General features: G+C 32.0%; 1 protein-coding gene across 1 annotated transcript in view; it reads left to right on the top strand.

Moving 5' to 3' along the window:
* The window catches only part of LOC134681507 (uncharacterized), a 53,826-nt gene extending 33,821 nt beyond the window's left edge, over positions 1-20,005 (top strand). Inside the window, exons 3-4 of the mRNA XM_063541145.1 lie at positions 9,593-9,676; positions 18,171-20,005. Coding sequence (XP_063397215.1) covers positions 9,593-9,676; positions 18,171-20,005 — 1,919 coding nt within the window. The remainder of the gene's footprint in view (positions 1-9,592; positions 9,677-18,170) is intronic.
* Positions 20,006-21,498: the final 1,493 nt, after the last annotated feature.

Here is a 21,498-nt window from a genome sequence, read left to right as displayed (position 1 = left end):
GAGGTAAAATTATTATCATATTGACAAAGCTTCTCTTGAAATTGCCTTAAACAATTTCTAAATTTCATGCTGATTCAGTGAACTGGTTTATGTTCCAAAACATTAAAAAGCTTACATATCTGAAATTAAACCTGGAACTTGATAGAGATTACTAAACAGAATTGGTCTGTGTTTATAACTGTGACTTTATGCAATTCAAGTGTTGAAAAACTGGCTAATGGAAAAAATACACAAAAAAGGACTACAATCTATGACGATACAATGACACTAGAAAAATCACTCTTCCAGCAATTTAATAACATGACAAAATCAAAGGCAGAAACCAAACTGATTCACAGTTATTTTTTTAACACAATCATAATTTTTGGTTTAGTTAATCTACAAATTTAATGACTATAAATACATTAAAAACAGTTATATAAGATAACAATTTCATTCAAACTTCTACAAAATGCACTTCTGAGTTTGACTGTGTGTTTATTTATTCTACATTGTCTAGAGAAACTATGGGAGGGTTGAGTTCTCACACAACATGTTTTTGTCCATGCCACATTATATCACTTATCCAAAATCAGGAGCCCCTAGCCTTAGTTTGTCTTGCATTTATGGTTTTTGTTGTTGATAACTTTGGTTCATGTGTATGTATTGGAGTTTCATGAGTGGTTTCCATTTCGCTGAACTAGTATGCTAGGTTGGAGACTAATAATAGGGGCCTTGTTTTCTCTTTGCCACATTTCCAAAGTTTTTAAAAATCAAGCTTAAAGTGAGCAAGATTTTAAAATTTTGATTTGTTATGCCCCTCACTTAGGGGTACTATGTTTTTTCAGTCTGTGCGTCCGTTCATTCGGTTCTGTCTGTCCTGCTTCTATAAAAGTGTTTGGTCAAGGTAGTTTTTGATGAGGTTGAAGTTCAATCAACTTGAAACTTAGTGCACATTCTCCCTGTAGTATGATCTTTCTAATTGTAATGCCAAAGTACAGTTTCGACCCCAATTTCGTCCACTGGACATAGAAAATGATAGTGCGGTGGGGCATCTAGGTACTTTAAGCACATTCTTATTTTGTAATTAGTTTGTAAAACAAAATATTTCACACAACAAATTGGTTATTATTGATATCGATAACAAGAGGAATACATATGCATATAATCATTAGATAATAAAGTCTGTCTTTAAAGATCAGATTTAAAAGTTAAAAGATTTGACCATGAATAACGGAACTTTTTATTTTATTAGCTTATATTATTTTTCTGTACGCATCATATTTTACACAATAATTTCATTTTTCTAATACTCATTTCTATAGGACTTCTTAAGATAAACATCAGAAAGTAGTTTCTATTTATATCTCTATTTGAAAGTTTCAACCACCAGTAACCAAGATTTGTTTTCATTTCCAGTTATTGGGTTTTCTGTCATAAAATATATATTCAACTAAATTACCCCAATATTAATACTGATAGCTAAAGGACTTCACAAAATAAACATAAAATAGTATGTTCTTTTTTTTTATATAGATCAAATTTCAAAAACATTAACAACGGAGATTTTCTGCGTTTTCAGTTTTCCACATTTTGTTCACCAAAAATCACTCATTTCACCTCAAAATTACTTCAATATAAATAATAACAGCTAATGGAATACTTAATTGTCTTTTAAGATAAGGTTTCTTGTCTTCCACAAGCTTTAGGTCTAAAAATGCAACAATAAATAATAATTTTTCTTCTTTTCCAGTTTTCAGCATTTTTTCTCTAAAAGCCACATATTTCACCCAAAATAACCCTTTCCGCAAATTATATCCATGTAGAGTTTAATTATTAATTATGTTGTTAGTACAAGTCTATATTGTAATTTTTAACTAAAAAAAACCTTGTGTTGCAATAAGTTGGAGGTTGGGTGATTTGTGGCCTAGATTGACTAGGCTAATACAAAGTGTTGTTTTGTTGTTGTTTGTTTTGTGGGGGAAGGGGGGGGGGGGCTTTTGCTCCTTATTTCTTATATTCTGCTATGAAAGAACATTTTCCTCTGAAATACTTAAATGAATATATAGTTTAAAGGAGATGGAATTATTTTTAATTATAAGAAATGAGTAATTGAAGCATTATAGCAGAATGAACAACGCTGTAAAGACAAATCATTCACTAAAAGAGAAGCACTGTAACGCGGTGTAAATTTAATTTTTACGTAAGGACTTATTAAAACCTCATTTGAGAAGGTAAACTTTTATATGGATTGTTCATTCTGCTATAATGCTTCAATTACTCATTTCTTATAATACTAATACCATAAATGAGTGAAAGTTATCCCATTATTTTTGTCGAGCCTTCGACTTTAGTCGAAAAAGCGAGACATAGCAATCCTACATTCTGTCGGCGTCGTCGTCGGCGGTGTCGTCGGCGGCGTCTACAAATATTCACTCTGTGGTTAATGTTTTTGAAATTTTAATAACTTTTTTGAACTATCCTGGATTTCTGCCAAACTTGGACAGAAGCTTGTTTATGTTCATAAGATAGTATCCAGAATTAATTTTTTTCCGTATTTTACTTATAAATGGACTTAGTTTTTCTTCCAGATAACATTACATTCACTCTGTGGTTAAAGTTTTTATTTTTTTTATAAATTTCTTAACTATCCTGGATTTGTACCAAAACTGCACAAAAGCTTGTTTATGATCATACGATAGTATCCACAAGTAAATTTTGTATAAAATAAAATTCCAATATTTCTGTATTTTACTTATAAATGGACTTAGTTTTTCTGCCAGGAAACGTTACATGCACTTTGTGGTTCACGTTTTTTAAATTTTGATAACTTCCTTAAACTATCCTGGTTTTGTACCAAACTTGGACAGAAGCATGTTTCTTATCATAAGATAGTTTCAATAAGTAAATTTTGTAAAAAAAAGAAAAATCCCATTTTTCCCGTATTTTACTTATAAACCGAATTAGTTTTTCTTCAAGTTAACATTACATAAACTCTGCAGTTTAAGTTTTTAAAACATTTTGAAGATCCTTAAACTATCCTGGTTTTTTACCAAACTTGAACAGAAGCCTCTGACAATCAAAAAATAGTATCGAGAGGAACATTTTAATTGATATCTTTCGTCATTTTTGTTGAGTGTGTGATTAACAGTAAATGTAGGCGAGACACTGGGTTCCGCGGAGTCCTTACAAATTTTTATAAATTGGCCTGAAAAGTTTAAAATTTGAGGAAATGAGAGGTATAAATTGACCAAAAGAGACATTATAAAAAAGACAAAGAGGTCCATTAGTGGTATTTATCTTCATTATATCATATTGTGAATCTAAGTCAACTGTTTGTAGCCAGATAAGATAGATATTTGATCGTTTATTGGTCCACACTTTATTCTATTTTGATGCGGCTTAGTTAGGATTTATCGAAGAAGTTTTCCTCGAACCGCTGTAGATGTCGTCTTTCATTATACTAGATTTTTCTCAAACTACTGAACTGATTATGAGGGAACAAAATGACAGAAATGCTTTGAATTACCAGTATAATAATTACAAAGGGAAAAAGTCACATTTAGTTTATAGGACAATAATAACCTCTTTAGGTGTAATACCACCAAACCATGGGACGTCACATCCGGTTGTATACGAACGTAGGTCGAAAAAAAATTCCCTTGAATTTGACAGTTGTGTGTAATTAATCCTACATTTTTTTCCAGTAAAACATTTCTGTGTCATAAACATATGTCTTGAGTATTTCAAAACACAATTATTTTTTATTTGGAATTTCTATTGGATATTTTGTAATCTTGAGGTTACCTAGTGACTAAACCTTAAACACAGATAAATTAAGGTGAGAAATTTGATTGGTTAACTCCCCAATGATGGTTATTTTCTTCTTTTTTTTCTATAGTACTGGACAGGATAAACTTTTAATTACAACTGGGATAAAAGTAACAATAACATGACTAAGAAAAACAGTGCTGCTAAAAAAATTCTAACGACGTTTTTTTTTATATTTTGTATCTTTTCAAAACAATTTCTCGAACAATATCTAGATTTCTTTGGACATGTTGCATTGCCAAACTAAACATCAGTTCACCTGTCATCGTAAGCAGTTCAGAGAATGAACGTTCACAACATACAGAATTTACGGGAAGAAAAAGAAGCAGTCTTTAATCAATTTTACAATGACATATTGGCTGCTTTCATATTGTTCTAACTGTTAAAACTAATTTGCAACTTTACAGATGACATAACTTATAATTAGGGCCAACCTAAGTCGTTTGCTTATCTACACAACGAATAGGCTAGAGGCTACATACTGTATAACTGTGGACAATGTTATACTTTCATTGCAAAAGACTATTGTTAAAAAATAATGTCATCAACATCATAATCTGTCATGTACAATTATCAAAGGAATATTAGACAACTGGAGCGTTTGTCATAAAGATTGATTTATTGATAAGTGTTCGCTGAATGCCGCCTCATAACAAAAAGGAGAGAACTAATCTTAATTACTTTTCCAATTAAAGTATTTTTTAAAAATTATAGATAAAAAGTTTACTGAACAAAAATTGTATACAACGTTAAGAGAATAGTCATAAAAAAGAACAATAAATGAACGAAAGACAAACCAGGGAACAGATAAACACATTCCGATATACAATAAAACAATCAACGCTGAATACTGAAAAAACACAAAAAAATAGGGATCCCGAAAAAACTATGTCAGAGGATAACAATTCTTGCTTCTTGCTAGACACTCACCAAAACAATCTGATATGAAAACAAACAAGTGATGCAAATGTTTATGAGATAAAATACCTCAAATGAAATGAAATCCATTTTCAGACATTTCAAAAACTATCAATTTAATATTTATATGTATGGCTTAGTTCATATGATATCAAATTATTTATGAATTTTTCCAGAAAATAATCTGAAAAAAGACCAATTTTGGTAGAATATGGTGCCATCTCATTTTTTCTCAACATCAAAGTTTGTTCGAAAAACCATGTACACAATTGTTTAGTTCATTGACAAATTACTTTACATCTGTACAAAGATTTTTCCTAGTCTTTCAACACTATCATAAGCAAATTTATATCAACATACTGATAAACTTGCATCTGTCTGAATTGCAGATGTTTGTGTTTTTGCCGATCGGATAAGTTTATCCATTTCCAATTAGTTTCTGCGGTTTCTTTTCATGTTGTGCTGTAACACCACTATCTTACATTATGGAAGGTGTTAACACTCCGAAACATATTCAACCTAGGCGAATTCTGTATCTGTGTTTTTCCAAGAAAGGTGTGTGATTAAAAGTTTTCGAGAAGTTGGTGACGGTTATACTGTTTATTCTTCTATAAGTCATATTTTTGGTCCTTGGATTTTGTTTTCTAAATTATATAAACTGTCAGGGTAAAGTAAGCTAACTATGTGACATAGATGTTGTTAAAGTGTCGTTATATATTATAATTGCCTGATTTTGAATTCGCTTCTGTTGGAATCTTTTGGACACTTGGCCCATTGGCAATAATACCACACCGTCTTGTTCTATATCTAGTTTTAGGCTTTTTTTTTTAAGTTAAATAGATAAATATACAGAAATTAACAGAAAATATAACGGTATTTATTTTTTGTGCTGAGATTATTTCGTGTAAATTACAAAAACAAATGTCTTGAAAACTGCAGAAAATGAATATTACATGAAAAAGCTCATATTTAAAAGACTTGTTTGTTCTACTGTCTTTGATATCTTTATGAGTTAATACTTTTCATAGATATTGTCTCTTAATTTGGAAGTTGCTTTTTATAGTTCCTATTCTCTTTTTACTTCTTGTCAATCTCTCCATTTGTTTAATTAATACTGACGTAAAGTCTCTATCATCATTTTTATTAAATATGACTCAGACGCTGTATTGGCTATCACCGAAGGCAGCACTCGCACCCGCAAAGTGGAAAGGGATTAATATAAGTTGTAAAACTTGTTTCCCAATCCACTATAAATAAATATGTTTAAACTAAACCGAAGGCATTTCTGTTTTTCCAATATCTGTTATAATACCTTCCAAGAACACAAACCTTTTCATATTTGTATACAGTTGAATTAAGCATTAAACTGAATTTAGCAGCAAATGAGGAAGTTATTACAATTATTCAACCATACACCTGGCTCTCTCATGGCAGTCAGTATGGATATAAATACAGTGAAATGTATAATACCAAAATTACCGAACTCCGAGGAAATTCAAGACGGAGAGTCCTTAATCAAATCAACTTAATGAAAAGTTCAAACACATGAAACGAATTAGTAACAACTGTTATATTCCTGACTAGTTACAGGCATTTTTTATGTTTAAAATGGTGGATATAACCTGTTCTTACAGGTAGCTTAAACTCTCATATTTTGACAGTCACTGTGGTCGATAATATTTGATAAAATCTTCCATAGTTTCTTTTTATCGTGGTAAAAATTCTGAAAAGCGCTATGTATATATGTTTGGTAGCAACAGCTTTATCCATGTTCGATAAATGGAAATATAAAAAGAAGATGTGGTATGATTGCCAATGAGACAACTATCCACAAAAGACCAAAATGACATAAACATTAATTATAGGTCACCGTACGGCCTTCAACAGTGAGCAAGGCCCACACCGCATATAATCAGCTATAAAAGGCCCCGATAAGACAATGTAAAACAATTCAAGCGAGAAAACTAACGGCCTTATTTATGTCAAAAAAAATAACGAAAAACAAATATGTAACACGTAAAAAAACGACAACCACTGAATAACAGGCTCCAGACTTAGGACAGGCACATACATAAATAATGTGACGGGGTTAAACATGTTAGCGGGATCCCAACCCTCCCACTAACCTGGGACAGTGGTATAACAGTACAACATAAGAACGAACTATAACAATCAATTGAAAAAGGCTTAACTCATCAGATAGACAAAACATAAAAGTGGACGTGGCCGAGTACTTATACATCCCGACACAAAAAGACACAATGAACAGATCTGAGAGTACTCGCAGTTATCTGACAGCTAGTTCAAGACCATTAACAACTAATAAAAAAATCATGCCTCTAAGACTAAGCTGTTTTCCCTCAAAATATAAAACTCCGTTCTGAGAAATTGCTCGTGTACTTTCTTTACGATTTGTTTATTGACAAACTTCTGTCATGTCAACGAACATTCACTGACACTTCAATCGAAAACATCGAGTGCTTTTGTTGACTTTTTCTCTCTTTCTGACGGTTTCAATAAAGGTAATTCACAAAAATTACTATAGTAAAAGAAATACTGAGATGGTTTAACCCAAATTTTTTTTCTGGTTCGTATAGTTCAGTCTTTACTATAAACTTTTGGAACTGCTTTTTGTCTGTTATAACTTTTGCGTTGTTTTTTTATTTTCTACTTTTTGTATGTTTCTTTGTTATATTTCTCCTCTCGTTTACGAAACGCGCGTCTGGCGTATATACAAAATTTAGTCCTGGTACCTATGATGAATTTATTTACTACCACTGAGTCGATGCCACAGCTGGTGGAGATTTATTTCCCAAAGGTTATCACAAGCCCAGTAGTCAGCACTTGTCTGCTTTTGTGCTGACTTGAATTATCATGCATATATTTTTTTTTATATAAATTTACTGTTTAATTTTTTTTTGAATTATTGAAATGCTAAGGCTTTTCTACCTCAGGCATATATAAACTTAGCTGTATTTGCCATAATTTTTAGGGGTTTTGGTTCTCAATGCCCTTCAACTCCGTACTATATTTGGCCTATTTTTCTTTTTTTGATTAGAGCGTCACTGGTGAGTCTTTTGTAGACGAAACGCGCGTCTGGCTTATATACTAAATTTAGTACCGGTATCTATGATGAGTTTATTTATTTAAAATATAGACCAATCTATGTGTTTTAAGAAATTTTATATAATTACTCTAGTCAATATTTTGGGAAATTTAAAAGATGAACCTTAATGAGCTTTAAATAGAAGTTTTAACGAATGTGAAAAGTGCCTCTGACTTCGATGTTCAAACGGATGTAGGATGAATTTGAATAGAAATATAATCGTAAAGTTAACTGTTGTGGAAAGCTGACCTCGTGAATAATACTGCATAGGTAATCCGAAAGTGTATGTCAGTTCCGCCATAGACTTTGCCGTTTTTCTTTTGAACATGATTTTTTATCGTTCTCGAAATAATTTCACACCCCTATACTTGTATCAGTTACAGGCTTAGTTCATTCACGCCAAATGGCAAATAACTCAATATAATGGAATATGATGCGACTGTTCTACAAGTGAAAGGTTTTATTAGCTTTTAAATCCACATTATTCTACATAAGAAAACGCCTGTCCCAAGTCAGAAATATGACATTTGTTATCCATTCATTTGGTGTGTTTGAGTTTTTGATTTTGCCATTCGATTTGGACTTTCCTTTTGAATATTCCTCGGAGTTCAGTATTTTTGTGACATTAGTTTCTACTTGGAAGACCATTTATAAAGGGGGGAAAGTTAAGATTTCAAAACATTCTTCCTTACACTTGAAAGCTGCATAGAAAACCTAAGACGCAATTATACTTCTTTTGGATTCAATGTATACCCTCAGAATATGTAGGGTACTTACTAATAAGAGAAAAATAATTAACTTCATTATTCAATTGAATGTAAAAAAAAAATGTAATATTTAGGGTTTATTTTGTCCTAAAATGAATTGTATCCAAAAAATTTCACACACTGAAAAAAATAAGGAATTGAGTCAATGTTCCTTAACATATAAGAAAAGTTTCATTTTAGAATAATTGCCATTTATTAGTAGTAATTATGTAAACAGTTGTTAATTCGTGAAATGACTTACATGGTCATTTCTATAAATTTTCTGTTTACAAAACTTTTAATTTTTCGAAAAACTAAGGATTTTCTTACGCCCAGGAGTAGATTACCGTAGCCGTATTTGGCACAACTTTTAGGAATTTTTGGGTCCTCAATGCTCTTCAACTTTGTATTTGTTTGGCATTTTAACTGTTTTGATCTGAGCGTCACTGATGAGTCTTATGTAGAAGAAACGCGCGTCTGGCGTATTAAATTATAATCCTGGTACCTTTGATAACTATTATCTGTGAATAATACCAGAAGTGCATTGTAGATCTATCTTTACTTATATCGTTTTCGGTAACTCTTGAATATATATACTAGTTTTGTCAAATGATCTTAAAATTACTTTTTTTTGTGAATTCAGATAAATTGCTATCCTGATGTTCCTTCAAAATCAAATTGCTTCATGAAGTCAAAGCAAATGTTGTCAATTGCATAAATGTCTACATTTAGCTGATAATTAATACATTTTATATTGGTTAACTCAAGTCATGTTATTTTTAAGTTTCATTCGGAACGTTTTTGATTTAACTATTAGGCGAAAACAGCCTTTGTCAGATTCTGAACGGGATTTTGTTTACCGGTTGGATGTAAGTGATCGTCATCTTTATCGTCCTTTTTTTATTCGAGTTCAACTAAAACTTTATATATATGTACCTGGCATAATAATTTCTGATAAACAAAATTTGCTATATGTAAGAGACTATAACATCAAATGTTGTTCCTATTTTAGAAAAAGAAACCAATTCAGAGTTGAAAAAGAAACTAATTCAAATGGAAACTAGGATAGAAGAGCTCATTCCAAGGAAAATCAGAGGTATATCGTCATTTTTGTGTATTTGGGGTCTCAACATTGATTTTGTTGGGTACAGATATGCAGCTGACTTAATTTAAAACGGTAAAACAGCATTTACACAAATCTAATCAAAAGTTGACACTTATTGAACCATTGACATATTTTCTTGATTGAATTGCAACCCTTTGATATATTTGGTGTGTCAAAAAGGAGGCAGTCCCAGCGGCATAATTGTATATACACCTCTCGCCCTGTGCATTTTTGACACCATCTGATAATTTGAGAAAAGTAATTGTTCTCTAGACATGCCTTTAAATATTGTACGTAATATTGTACTACAAGGACAACAAAAATTTGACAAAAGTTAATCAGTATTTCAAATTAAGTTATCATCATGATAGGTGTAATACAATCAAATCATATTCGTCACATCCGGTTGCATATGAAAAAGGATCGAAAAAATATTCCATTGAATTTCAAAGCTGTAAGAAATTAATTCTACATTTCATTAAAATGTCTAAATTATAAACATATATTTGGTGCTTTAAAGCATCTTTTTATTTTGATATTTTTATTAGATATTTTGGAAATTTGAGGTTACACGGTTACTAAAGCAAGCATAACAACATATTATATACTATAAGAGAATCAATGTGTGCCCCTCTCACTTTTAATGACAAAACTAACGGTATGATCGATTGGAAATTACTCTCGCAGATAAAAGCTATAAGAAAAAATTGAGTTTTCTCAAGAGCTAGATGTCTTTGAAACCTATGGTTTTTGAAAGGTTATATAAAAAAAGTAAAATCACAAAAAACACTGAACTCAGAGGAAAATAAAAACGTAAAGTCCATAATCACATGGCAAAATCAAATAACAAAACGCATCAAAAACGAATAGACAAGAACTGTCACATTCCTGACTTGGTACAGGCATTTTCAAATGTAGAAAATGGTGAATTAAACCTGGTTCTATAGCGCTAACCCTCTCTCTTTCATAACAGTCTCATCAAATCATCAAATTCCGTTATATTTACATGATGCGTTAAATAAACAGTCACAATTAATAAAATAGTCCAAATATGGGTCTATCAGTCATCATCGCATAACAATTTTAAAAGGGACAATTTAACAGAAAACAAAAACATCTATCTACGAACACATGGATTGACTTGAGTGTATACGTCACATAAATTTGTCGTTCAATGTGCATACAAACAGTTTTAAAAGAGGGACGAAAGACACCAAAGGGACAGTCAAACTCGTAAATCTAAAACAAACTGACAACGCCATGGCTAAAAATGAAAAAGACAAACAGAAAAACAATAGTACACATGACACAACATAGAAAACTAAAGAATAAACAACACGAACCCCACCAAAAACTAGGGGTGATCTCAGGTGCTCCGGAAGGGTAAGCAGATCCTTACATCGGCAATGTAACCATACAGAGTTAAAAAATCAAAAGTATGTAAGAACAAATTACAGAAATAGACCGAGATTTAAACTAGTCCAAAAGGTATAGGTAGAATTTTTGAGAATCCAAAAATAGTTAACTCCACTACGCGATTGAATGATTTTGACGTTTGTGGTTCAACGTATATAGTAATTCATAATAGAAATATATCATAATGACATATAATAGACCAAAAAATTACTGACGGGATCTTTTAAAGTACAGGGTCACGTAATAAGAACAAAAGAAATACAAAGGGTCGCATATACGAAACAAACCACCAAAAAATGAAAGCCAATACACACACATTGACGAGATGTATAAGTACCGAGCCACGTCAAACGGATATTACATAAAACCATTCAACAGTAAAAGTAATATTAATAATAGAACAAAGACAAATGAAAGAACAGTAAAACATGTTGTTAAGATGTTAAACAACATCAGTACGCAGAATCTATACATCAAGACCATCGTGTATTATTTGAGAAGTTGATACGGAATATTTATCAACAAGGTCTGGGTACCTTCCGATGAACTTTTTTAGAAAAAGGACGAGACGTTCTTTGACATGCCCCTGGTTCATCAACTTTCTACTCAGACACTGATGACGTTTTACAAAGTCTGAGTAGGAGCTGCAAGCTCTTGAATATCGAATAAGTTGGGAAATATATATCTCATATGCAGGTGAAGTTGGTATGTTGCTGCTAAGGTGGGGGAAATTTATAATCTCAAAATTAAAATCGTCTCATTTGTCATAGATTCTGGAACTGAGATGACTGTGTAAGTCAAATTCGAAATAAAAGTCTAAAAATGAGGCGGAGGAAGCGGTGTATGTTGTTTCTTTAATCTCTAGTTCTGGGGGATATATCAATGGAACCCAATCAGAAAAGTTCGGATTGTTTATGAAAAGAACATCATCAATATATCTGAAAGTGAAATTAAATAATCTGGCTTCTTTGATCCTCTTGTTTTTGACAAGTGTCTGGAGGAACTCCGATTCATATGAAAATAAGAAGAGGTCGGCAAGAAGAGGCGCACAGTTTGTTCCCATAGGAATGCCGACAATTTGTTGGAAAAGTCTACCTCCAAACTCAACAAATATGTTGTCGATAAGAAACTCCAGCATACTGACCACTTGTTCTTCTGTGTGTTAAACAAATAAGTTTGGTCCTCGGTGAGTCAGTTAAAGGATTAAAGATTAATTAAGGTTATAGTTGTTAATGTCAACACTGAGTTTCAATTTCGATACAGTTTTCGAGCCAATTACATGTTTTGTCTTAAAGAAAGCTAATACAGGACATAGGTAAAAGTTACCAATCATAAACCTACTTGGAACTATTATTCCTTACATTTAAGGTAATAAACAAGTGTGAAAAACAAGTGTTTGTGTACGGTGTACAGTAACGTAACTATGCACCGTACAGCTATACTTATAACGCACACCCAGTGGCCTGCTATCAGAAAAAGAATTGGAATGAATATAGAATTATATCGGATGAGACAAACGCCAACTTCTCTGAAAAGTATTTGTACATGTTTTAGATATAGTTCTTGTTAAGGGAAAATAATGAGAATGTCTCTTTTTTTGGAATTTTGGATCCTCAATGCTCTTCAGCTTTGTATTTATTTGGCTTTTTAACTATTTCGATCTGAGCGTCACTGATGAGTCTTATGTAGACGAAACGCGCGTCTGTCGTATTAAATTATAATCCTGGTACTTTTGATAACTATTTACACCACTGGGTCGATGCCACTGCTGGTGGACGTTTCGTCCCCGAGGGTATCACCAGCCCAGTAGTCAGCACTTCAGTGTTGACATGAATATCAATTATATGGTCATTTTTTATAAATTTTCTGTTTACATAACTTTGAATTTTTCGAAAAACTAAGGATTTTCTTACCCCAGGAGTAGATTACCTTAGCCGTATTTGGCACAACTTTTTGGAATTTTGGATCCTCAATGCTCTTCAACTTTGTATCTATTTGGCTTTTTAACTATTTCGATCTGAGCGTCACTGATGAGTCTTATGTAGACGAAACGCGCGTCTGGCGTATTAAATTATAATCCTGGTACTTTTGATAACTATTCATCAATCTACGACCAAATCATTTCTTAAAACAACAATAATGTTTAGATAGAAGTACACATTAAAATTATGTGAACAAAACAAAGATTTTCGTTGCCGTGTAAGGTCTCAATAGATCACACCCGCCTGATTAGTACCTTTATCCGCTGTACCGATGATACACGGTGTTGATTGTACGTTTAGCTGATTTGTTGACAGAATGATTTATTGATTGACTAATTGCATAACGCAAAGAGACGAATATTTCATATTGAGTACTGCAAAGATTTGTTTGCATCTAGTGACGACAATATTTAACGACAAACCGTCTTGAATTATATCATCCTTCCTACAAAAACAGACAAAACAATACATGGTTAGGCATTCGTATTAAATCCTTATTGTGGCTTTTTTTTTAATGAAGAACAGCAATTAAACGATGTTCTTTTACTTTTTATGTGATTTTAGCTTGTTACTTTTTGCTTCTTTTTTGTTGCGCATGAACTGATTTTGTGTCATGGATGGATACTCCTTGTCCTTTTTTTTCTATTGAATTATCCTTTTCAATCATTCAATAAATCTCTTTTTATGAGGAATTTGGTGCTACATGATGATTTGGAACCAATTAACTAACCACTTTACTAATAATCATGTAATGAAATGCACAAAAAGAATTATTTCCTTTACAAATATTATTTATTGAAAGCAACTGTGTTACTATAAAAATGAAGCCTTTCAAAATTATGATGGTTCTATTGATTTGGCAGTAAAATACAAAATCAACAAGGATTTAAATATGCGCCAGGAATCGATTGCAAATGATTTACCGAGTCTGACGTATTAAATCAAAAGACTGGTACATTTGATAACGATTGAACATGTATTTAAACTATCTGCACACCTTTGTGAATAATACATCATTGCTGTACGGCTGTTTATGCCAATATTTAAGGCATACGTCTAGCATTTGTACTGGTACATTTGAAATCAATAAATTCGTTTGATGTGTTTGAGATTTTGATGTTGCTGTTTGCTCAGGAACTTTCCGTTTAGAATTTTCGATATTTTTATTACTTCACTTTTTTGGTAATTTTTTATATCTTGTTTATTATGACAAAATATTCTTTATATGATTTTCAATGAATTTATAACTGTCTCGGTTTCATACAGAAATATTTTCACGCATTAATTATCCACAAATGTATACATTAAAAAAGAAAATACGGAATTTTATTTTTTTTGTCATACACTGAATCTTTCTCATTCCGTATAATGCAAAAATATGAACAAAGGAAATTTGATCGTTATTTTTTGTAGATTATCATATTTTCTTGTATCACTTTTTTATGTACCTATTTATCTTAAGAAAAAAAGAAACGAGGAAAAGAGAAGGAAAGATGACTTCATAGTGTACATTTGTGTGTTTACAATAATAAACATCGGCCGACGAAAAGGTATCTACTGATATCATTGCTATATATTTTCATCTTATAAGAATCAGGTCAAGACAAGAAAATGTCGAATTCCGATGTTTTGCAATGACAAGTAGCTAAGATTTTTTTAAATATTTTATTTTTTGGGTAATTTTAAACAAATATAAACAATGAATTGACTGCTGTACAAATGTGGCTGCTGGTTTAATCATCTGCTACAAGTGGAACTAGTAATAGTAAAAGAAAATCACTACTTAATAGAGATAATTGCAAAATATATAAGCAGTGGCTGTATATACACTCTGAATAGAACTCATATCTCAAAACAAAAAGATATTTATCCTTCGACTTTAATCTGCAAACTGCTTTTATTTGGATTATAGTATGAGGTTATTTCTTTAAAAAGTGTTTTTAGTTGTGTTTGGGCCTGCACATAGCAACAGGTGTCGACAAATGTGTTCCTCCGGCAGAAAATCGTCTAAATTAGTTCAGCAAATAATGGTCAATTCATTTTGCTGTCTCTACTTTTATATAGTTGCATTTTGTGTTGCAAACAGTGCGACTGTAGTACGTCTGGGACGCCATTTTCCAAAAACGACGTCATTCGATATACTTGACGTCATGACCTGATTAACTGTCTAACCATTGTCATCATTCTTCGTAAGACCACACATTTAAAAACTGCTTAAATATTTATATAACCTTTCTAGAGCTTGTGGCTTACACGGGGCTAAATATTTTATACTGTATCGAAGGAAACCACACAGACTTCGAGCACCTGAAAAAAACTCTGAAACCTAAGCTGACTATCCTTTAACAAAATCCGCTCATTTCTTTATCGGGCTGTAAAATTCATCAATCCGTACGAGAGAATCCTCTACATTTTCAACAATGGTGTTGATTTTTGTTTTATATTTTATTTAATTTTTTTTTATTTTTTTTTTTTTGGGGGGGGGGGATTAAGATGAGGTGTTTAAGTTACACATTGCAATTGTTCTTATACAATTGCATTATTGACCCAGTAAATTCCGTATTAGGACAAATGATGTGTACACTGTTTAACGAATGTATCCTGATTTTGTTATAAAAAACACTCATTTATTGCTTTTTTTATGATAAAGTCCGTAAAATTTATCCTGATTTATTATGACAACACTTATTTTCAAACATTAATCCAAAATATCTCACTTTTGGTTTAATTGCTTAATGAGAGCTCAAAATATTCTTTTTTTTTAAATTTGAAAAGTGAATGATTTGAGGGAGATAATTCGAGTTGACTTATTAAAAATTGCACCAATATTTATAAGAATAATATCAGTAAATCAAAGAAACACAAAAAGTCGCATACAAATGTATATACAAAACACACCAGCAAAAAATGAAAGATGATACAAACACATTGACGGGATGTTTAAGTACCGATCCACATTAAATGGATATCTCATTAAACAAACATACAGTGAAATTGATATTAATAATAGAAAAAAGACATATACAACAATATAATACGTTGTTAAAATGATAAACAACATCCTTACGCAGAATCTACAACAAGACCATCATGTATTATTGTGACGTTGATCCGGACAATTTATCAACAAAGTATTGGTACCTTCCGATGAACCTTTCAGAAAAAGGACGAGACGTTCTTTAACATACCATATTTCATCAACTTTCTGCTAAGACACTGATGACGCTTTTAAAGGTCTGAGTAGAAGAAACAGGCTCTTAAATATCTAATAAGTTGCTACTAAGGTGGGGGGAATTTATAATTTCAATACTAAAATCGTCTCGTTTATCATAGATTCTGGTACTGAGATGACTGTATACGTCAGATTCGAGATATAAGTCTACAAATGGGGTGGAGGAAGCCGTTTATGTTTTTTTTTAATTTCTAGTTCTGGGGGATATACTCATGGAACCGAATCAGAAAAGTTCGGATTGTTTACGGAAAGAACATCATCAATATAACAGAAAGTGAAATTAAATAATCTGTCTTCTTTGATCGTCTTGTTTTTGACAAGTGTCTGAAGGACCTCCGAAAATAAGAAAAGATCGACAAGAAGAGGCAAGCCTTTTGATCCCATAGGAATGCCGACAATTTGTTGAAAAAGTCTACCTCAACACTCAACAAATATGATGTCGATAAGAAACTCCAGCATACTGATCACTTGTTCTTTAGGGTAGACTATTTTATCTTTTTGTTTGTCACTATTTACAAAATATGCCTTATGACATCACAATGTAATAAATTTATAGCATATGTTACCATTTTTATGTTGAAAGGCATTATGGACTATTTCTTTCATGCGATTTTTGAATTTCACTTGGGAAATGGTGGTATACAGGGTTGAAAAGTCACAAGTTTTGAAAGAACTAATTTCAAAAAAGGACAGAGATTTAAAATTGTCTAGAAGTTATTTAGAATTTTTAAGATTCCACATATGGTAAATACCACTACGCGAGTAAACAGTTTCACATTATTTCTGAAGACTCTTTCACTGCGGATGGATGCGTTCAACATAGTCACCAAATTTTAAACAATTAGTGAGAGAACATCATCTACATAACTGAAAGTAAAGTTAAAGGATAACGCTAACTTCTAATCTTTCTTCCTAAGAAGTTCCTGTATGGAGTCAGCCTCATAATAATAATAGAGAAACAAGTCGGCAAGAAGAGGGGCACAATTGGTTCCCATTGAAATGTAACAAATATGTTGTCAATCAAGAAATCAAGCATCTTGATGATGTCAGTTTCAGAGAATTTTTTGTTAGAATCAGAGTAATCATTTACAAACTAGAATTCATTCCTACCTAAGACAAGAGACTGGTATCTACGTTGGTCATTTTTTTTTATGAAAGACAGCATTAACAACTCTTTCAATTTGTCTTTAAGTTTGGAATTTGGAATACTTGTGTAAAGTGCAGAAGAGTCAAATGTTTTAATACTATTTCAAGATAAAAACTGTGTGTCTTGCAATGTTAAAGAAAATTTAAACTTGCTTTATATCTCTTTAACACAATCAACTCTCTAAAAAACAAAATTCTTGATATGCAAAATAAATATATAACTATGTTGACACTAAAATGAATTGCTCCCTAAACGTCATGTCTCAAATATGATAAGGACGAGATGCAAAATCGTTCGACCGATAGTCAATGTTAAAATACTTAGATAGAAATTTGATAAAGAATCAACGTACATTTTGTAAGAAAGAGGCATATATTATGCCTTCAAAAATAGGATAAATCTTATTTTGTGCGGTAAGCTATTTAATGTATTAAGTAAGATAATATAACCCTCCTTTCCTTCCACGGTAGACAAATGCCAAAAAACGAATTTTAATGTAAAGGCAATGACAGCCACCTATAAATTGTAGTAAAATGTGTACTTATTTATAAATCAACTCCCATTGCAGCCCTGCTGTAGGTTTCGGACAGTTTTGAATTTGCAAATATTTTCGTTTAATATCAATGAAAATTTACCGGCAAAATAATTGTTAGTTCATATGAATAATAATTGTTCAGGTTTAATAGCTATACCTTTATATATTTTTAGATCAGATACGGGGACAAATACAAGAGTGGAAAAAGGAAGATCAGATGTTCGTGGCTACAAGAGCCAGTGAATACGTCATAGACTGTTTACAGGATAACAGTTGTGTAACTTTAACCGGCCCATTAGGAGTTGGAAAATCATTTATTGCAAGACACACAGCCCTAGTTCTACAGAAGGAAGGATACAAAATAGTACCCGTGAGACAACCGGTTGATATCAGAGATTATTATCAACCTGGTGAACAGACAGTCTTCATTGTAGATGACATTTGTGGAAATTTCACTGCCAACCAACAACAGATTGATAACTGGAAACAACTGTTACCTGTAGTTGACACAATTATTACAGACACATGTTGTAAGATTATTGTATGTTGTAAGTTACAAGTTTATAAAGATGATAAGTTTAAGATATTAACACCTTTTAAATCTTGTGAATGTAACTTGATATCATACGAATTATGTCTTACATCTGATGAGAAAACAAATATAGCAAAAACCTATATTGGTACAAATGTCAAAGAAATTAATGATTTGTCGCAAAATAGTGATTTTTTTCCACTTTTATGCTCCTTATATCTTAAATCACAAAATGAAGATATAAAAGAATTTTTCAAAAATGCTTTTTATGTCTATAAAGGTGAGCTAGACAAGTTACACGAGCATGACGATGAAGGGAACTATAAAATATGTAGTCTTGCTTTATGTGTTCTCTTTAATAATGATTTGAAAGAAAAATGGTTTCAGGATGAATTGACAGATGAACAACGACGGATCATAAGAGACACATGTGAGGCTTGTGAGTTCAACAGCATACCAAAGGCAAAACTAAAGAAAGCACTTGACACTCTTGATGGTACATTCATCTGTAAACAGAATGGTATTTATAGAACTAAAAATGAGAATCTATTTGACTTCTTAGCTCATTACTTTGGTCAGAAAATGATTAAATGTTTGATAGATCATGGTGATAGTGGTTTAGTGCATGAACGTTTTATTTGGCAAAAATCACCTGATGACACGACAAGATATGATATAGATTTTATTATTGAAATACCAGATGATTATTTACAATTATATTTACAAAGATTTATCAAGGATTGGCAAGCAGTAAAGGTGGCAGTTGTGTTCAGTAACAATAATATGAAAGTATCATCATTCAGACAACAGTTAATACAGTACTTACAACAACTAGATAAATTATACCAGGTAACACTAGCCAAAACCAGGGATACAGTGATGCCAATGGGGGAGTGTGGATCAGGAACTACTCCACTGATATGTTCTTGTCATGATGGTTATATTGATATGGTAATGTGGATATTACATAATGATGTGGATGTTGATCAATGTAGAAATGATGGGACTACTGGACTGATCATGGCAAGTTCACATGGACATACTGAAATTGTAAACTTACTATTAGAGAAGAAACCTAATGTTGATCTACGGGACCAGGCTGGATGTAGTCCTCTTTACATGGCAAGTAAAGACGGACATACTGATATAGTAAAGTTACTGTTAGAGAAGAACTCTAACGTTGATCTTTGCGACAGGGATGGATGTAGTCCTCTTTACATGGCAAGTAAAGACGGACATACTGATATAGTAAAGTTACTGTTAGAGAGGAACTCTATCGTTGATCTTTGCGACAGGGATGGGTGTAGTCCTCTTTACATGGCAAGTAAAGAAGGACATACTGATATAGTAAAATTACTGTTAGAGAGAAATCCCGACGTTGATCAATGTGATAATAATGAATGCAGCCCTTTGGACATGGCGAGTCAGAACGGCCATGCAGATATAGTAAGGTTGTTGTCACGAAAGAGTAATTAAAGTTTATTGATTAGATGATAATGTCTTTAAACAGCTGATTAAGCCTTGTATTGATCATGTACCAGTATATTCTAGCTATTAATTTAATATTCATCAGAGATGAATAACTAGTATATATTTCTTTAGGGGCTAGCTGAAGGATGCCTCCGGGTGCGGGAATTTCTCGCTACATTGAAGACCTATTGGTGACCTTCTGGTGTTGTTTTTTTTAAATGGTCGGGTTGTTGTCAGTTTGACACATTCCCCATTTCCATTCTCAATTTTATACTTTGATTTGGATTCATGGGTACAAAATTGACACACAAAATAACACATGTTCTGGTTTCCCTCTATTCAGATAATTATCAAAGGTACCAGGATTATAATTTAGTACGCGAGACTCGCGTTTCGTCTACATAAGACTCATCAGTGACGCTCATATCAAAATATTTATTAAGCAGAAATTGACCACTATTTGCTACAATAGTTGTACTATTTCTAAGTAACACATCTAAATATAGCTTTGTGAAATGAGTTTGTAATCATGAACAGTTCAATACAGGGTTCACGTTGGACAACATCTAAATAATTAAAACACAAATCATAAAACACATGTAACTGGAAACAATGTCTGTATTATCATTAATAGTAGAAAACTTCAAATGTAATGATTTGGAAACATTCATGTATTCCCACCATATGAATGATACAGTGTCGAGTTTTGAAAGAGTTAATGTATTCTAAACATTTGCTAAAGGTAATAAAAATAGTACGTGTGTATTACAATTCAAGTCTACAAACAGTAACTGAGAGAATAGCATGCACATAGCTATGCATACATCCTCTGCAATGCGAATCTACATTGAGTCAAAATTTCACAATTTACACTAGAATGTGATCGGTAAAATATAGATCAGACGACTATATTTATATATATATCTACGACCGTGAAAACAAGGTGACATTTATCCCATAAATTTTGTTTTATATCGCTCTTTTGTTTCATTTGCTTCTATTTATGTAGTCTTTAATTGTGTTGTCTTCTGTTCAAGCTTGTGGTTCATTAATTGTAAAAATGTATCAAATTCTAGTACATGTATATGTATACCAAATAATAAGTCCATTCTCACAAAATTTGAAAAAAAGCCTTAACACACTACAAATGTGAATTGGAAGAGTATTTGTATTGTTGTGTACGAAAACAACTGGCTCCATGGAAATAACACTCCTTGCAAGAATACCATAAGTAGCATTTCAATTCATAGTGTTGATATTTAAGTATTTTTATATGCAAACTATTAATGAAAGCTAATTGGCTCTATATATTCTGTAATCATACGTTATGTAGTTATTGGTCATAAAATGTTGCACTGTACATATATGGAAACTTTATTAATTTCATGCTGTACTATTTATACTCTTTTGTGACATTTAGAACATGAAAACCTGTGTGTTTCCTATTTACTGCTTATGAACATGTCATATTCTTTTTGTTAACAGAACATTATGTTATT

Source organism: Mytilus trossulus, chromosome 8 (assembly GCF_036588685.1).
Source record: "Mytilus trossulus isolate FHL-02 chromosome 8, PNRI_Mtr1.1.1.hap1, whole genome shotgun sequence".
Lineage (NCBI taxonomy): Eukaryota > Metazoa > Mollusca > Bivalvia > Mytilida > Mytilidae > Mytilus > Mytilus trossulus.
The sequence above is the reverse complement of the archived record's forward strand: the minus strand, read 5'-3'. Positions and strand labels throughout refer to the sequence as shown.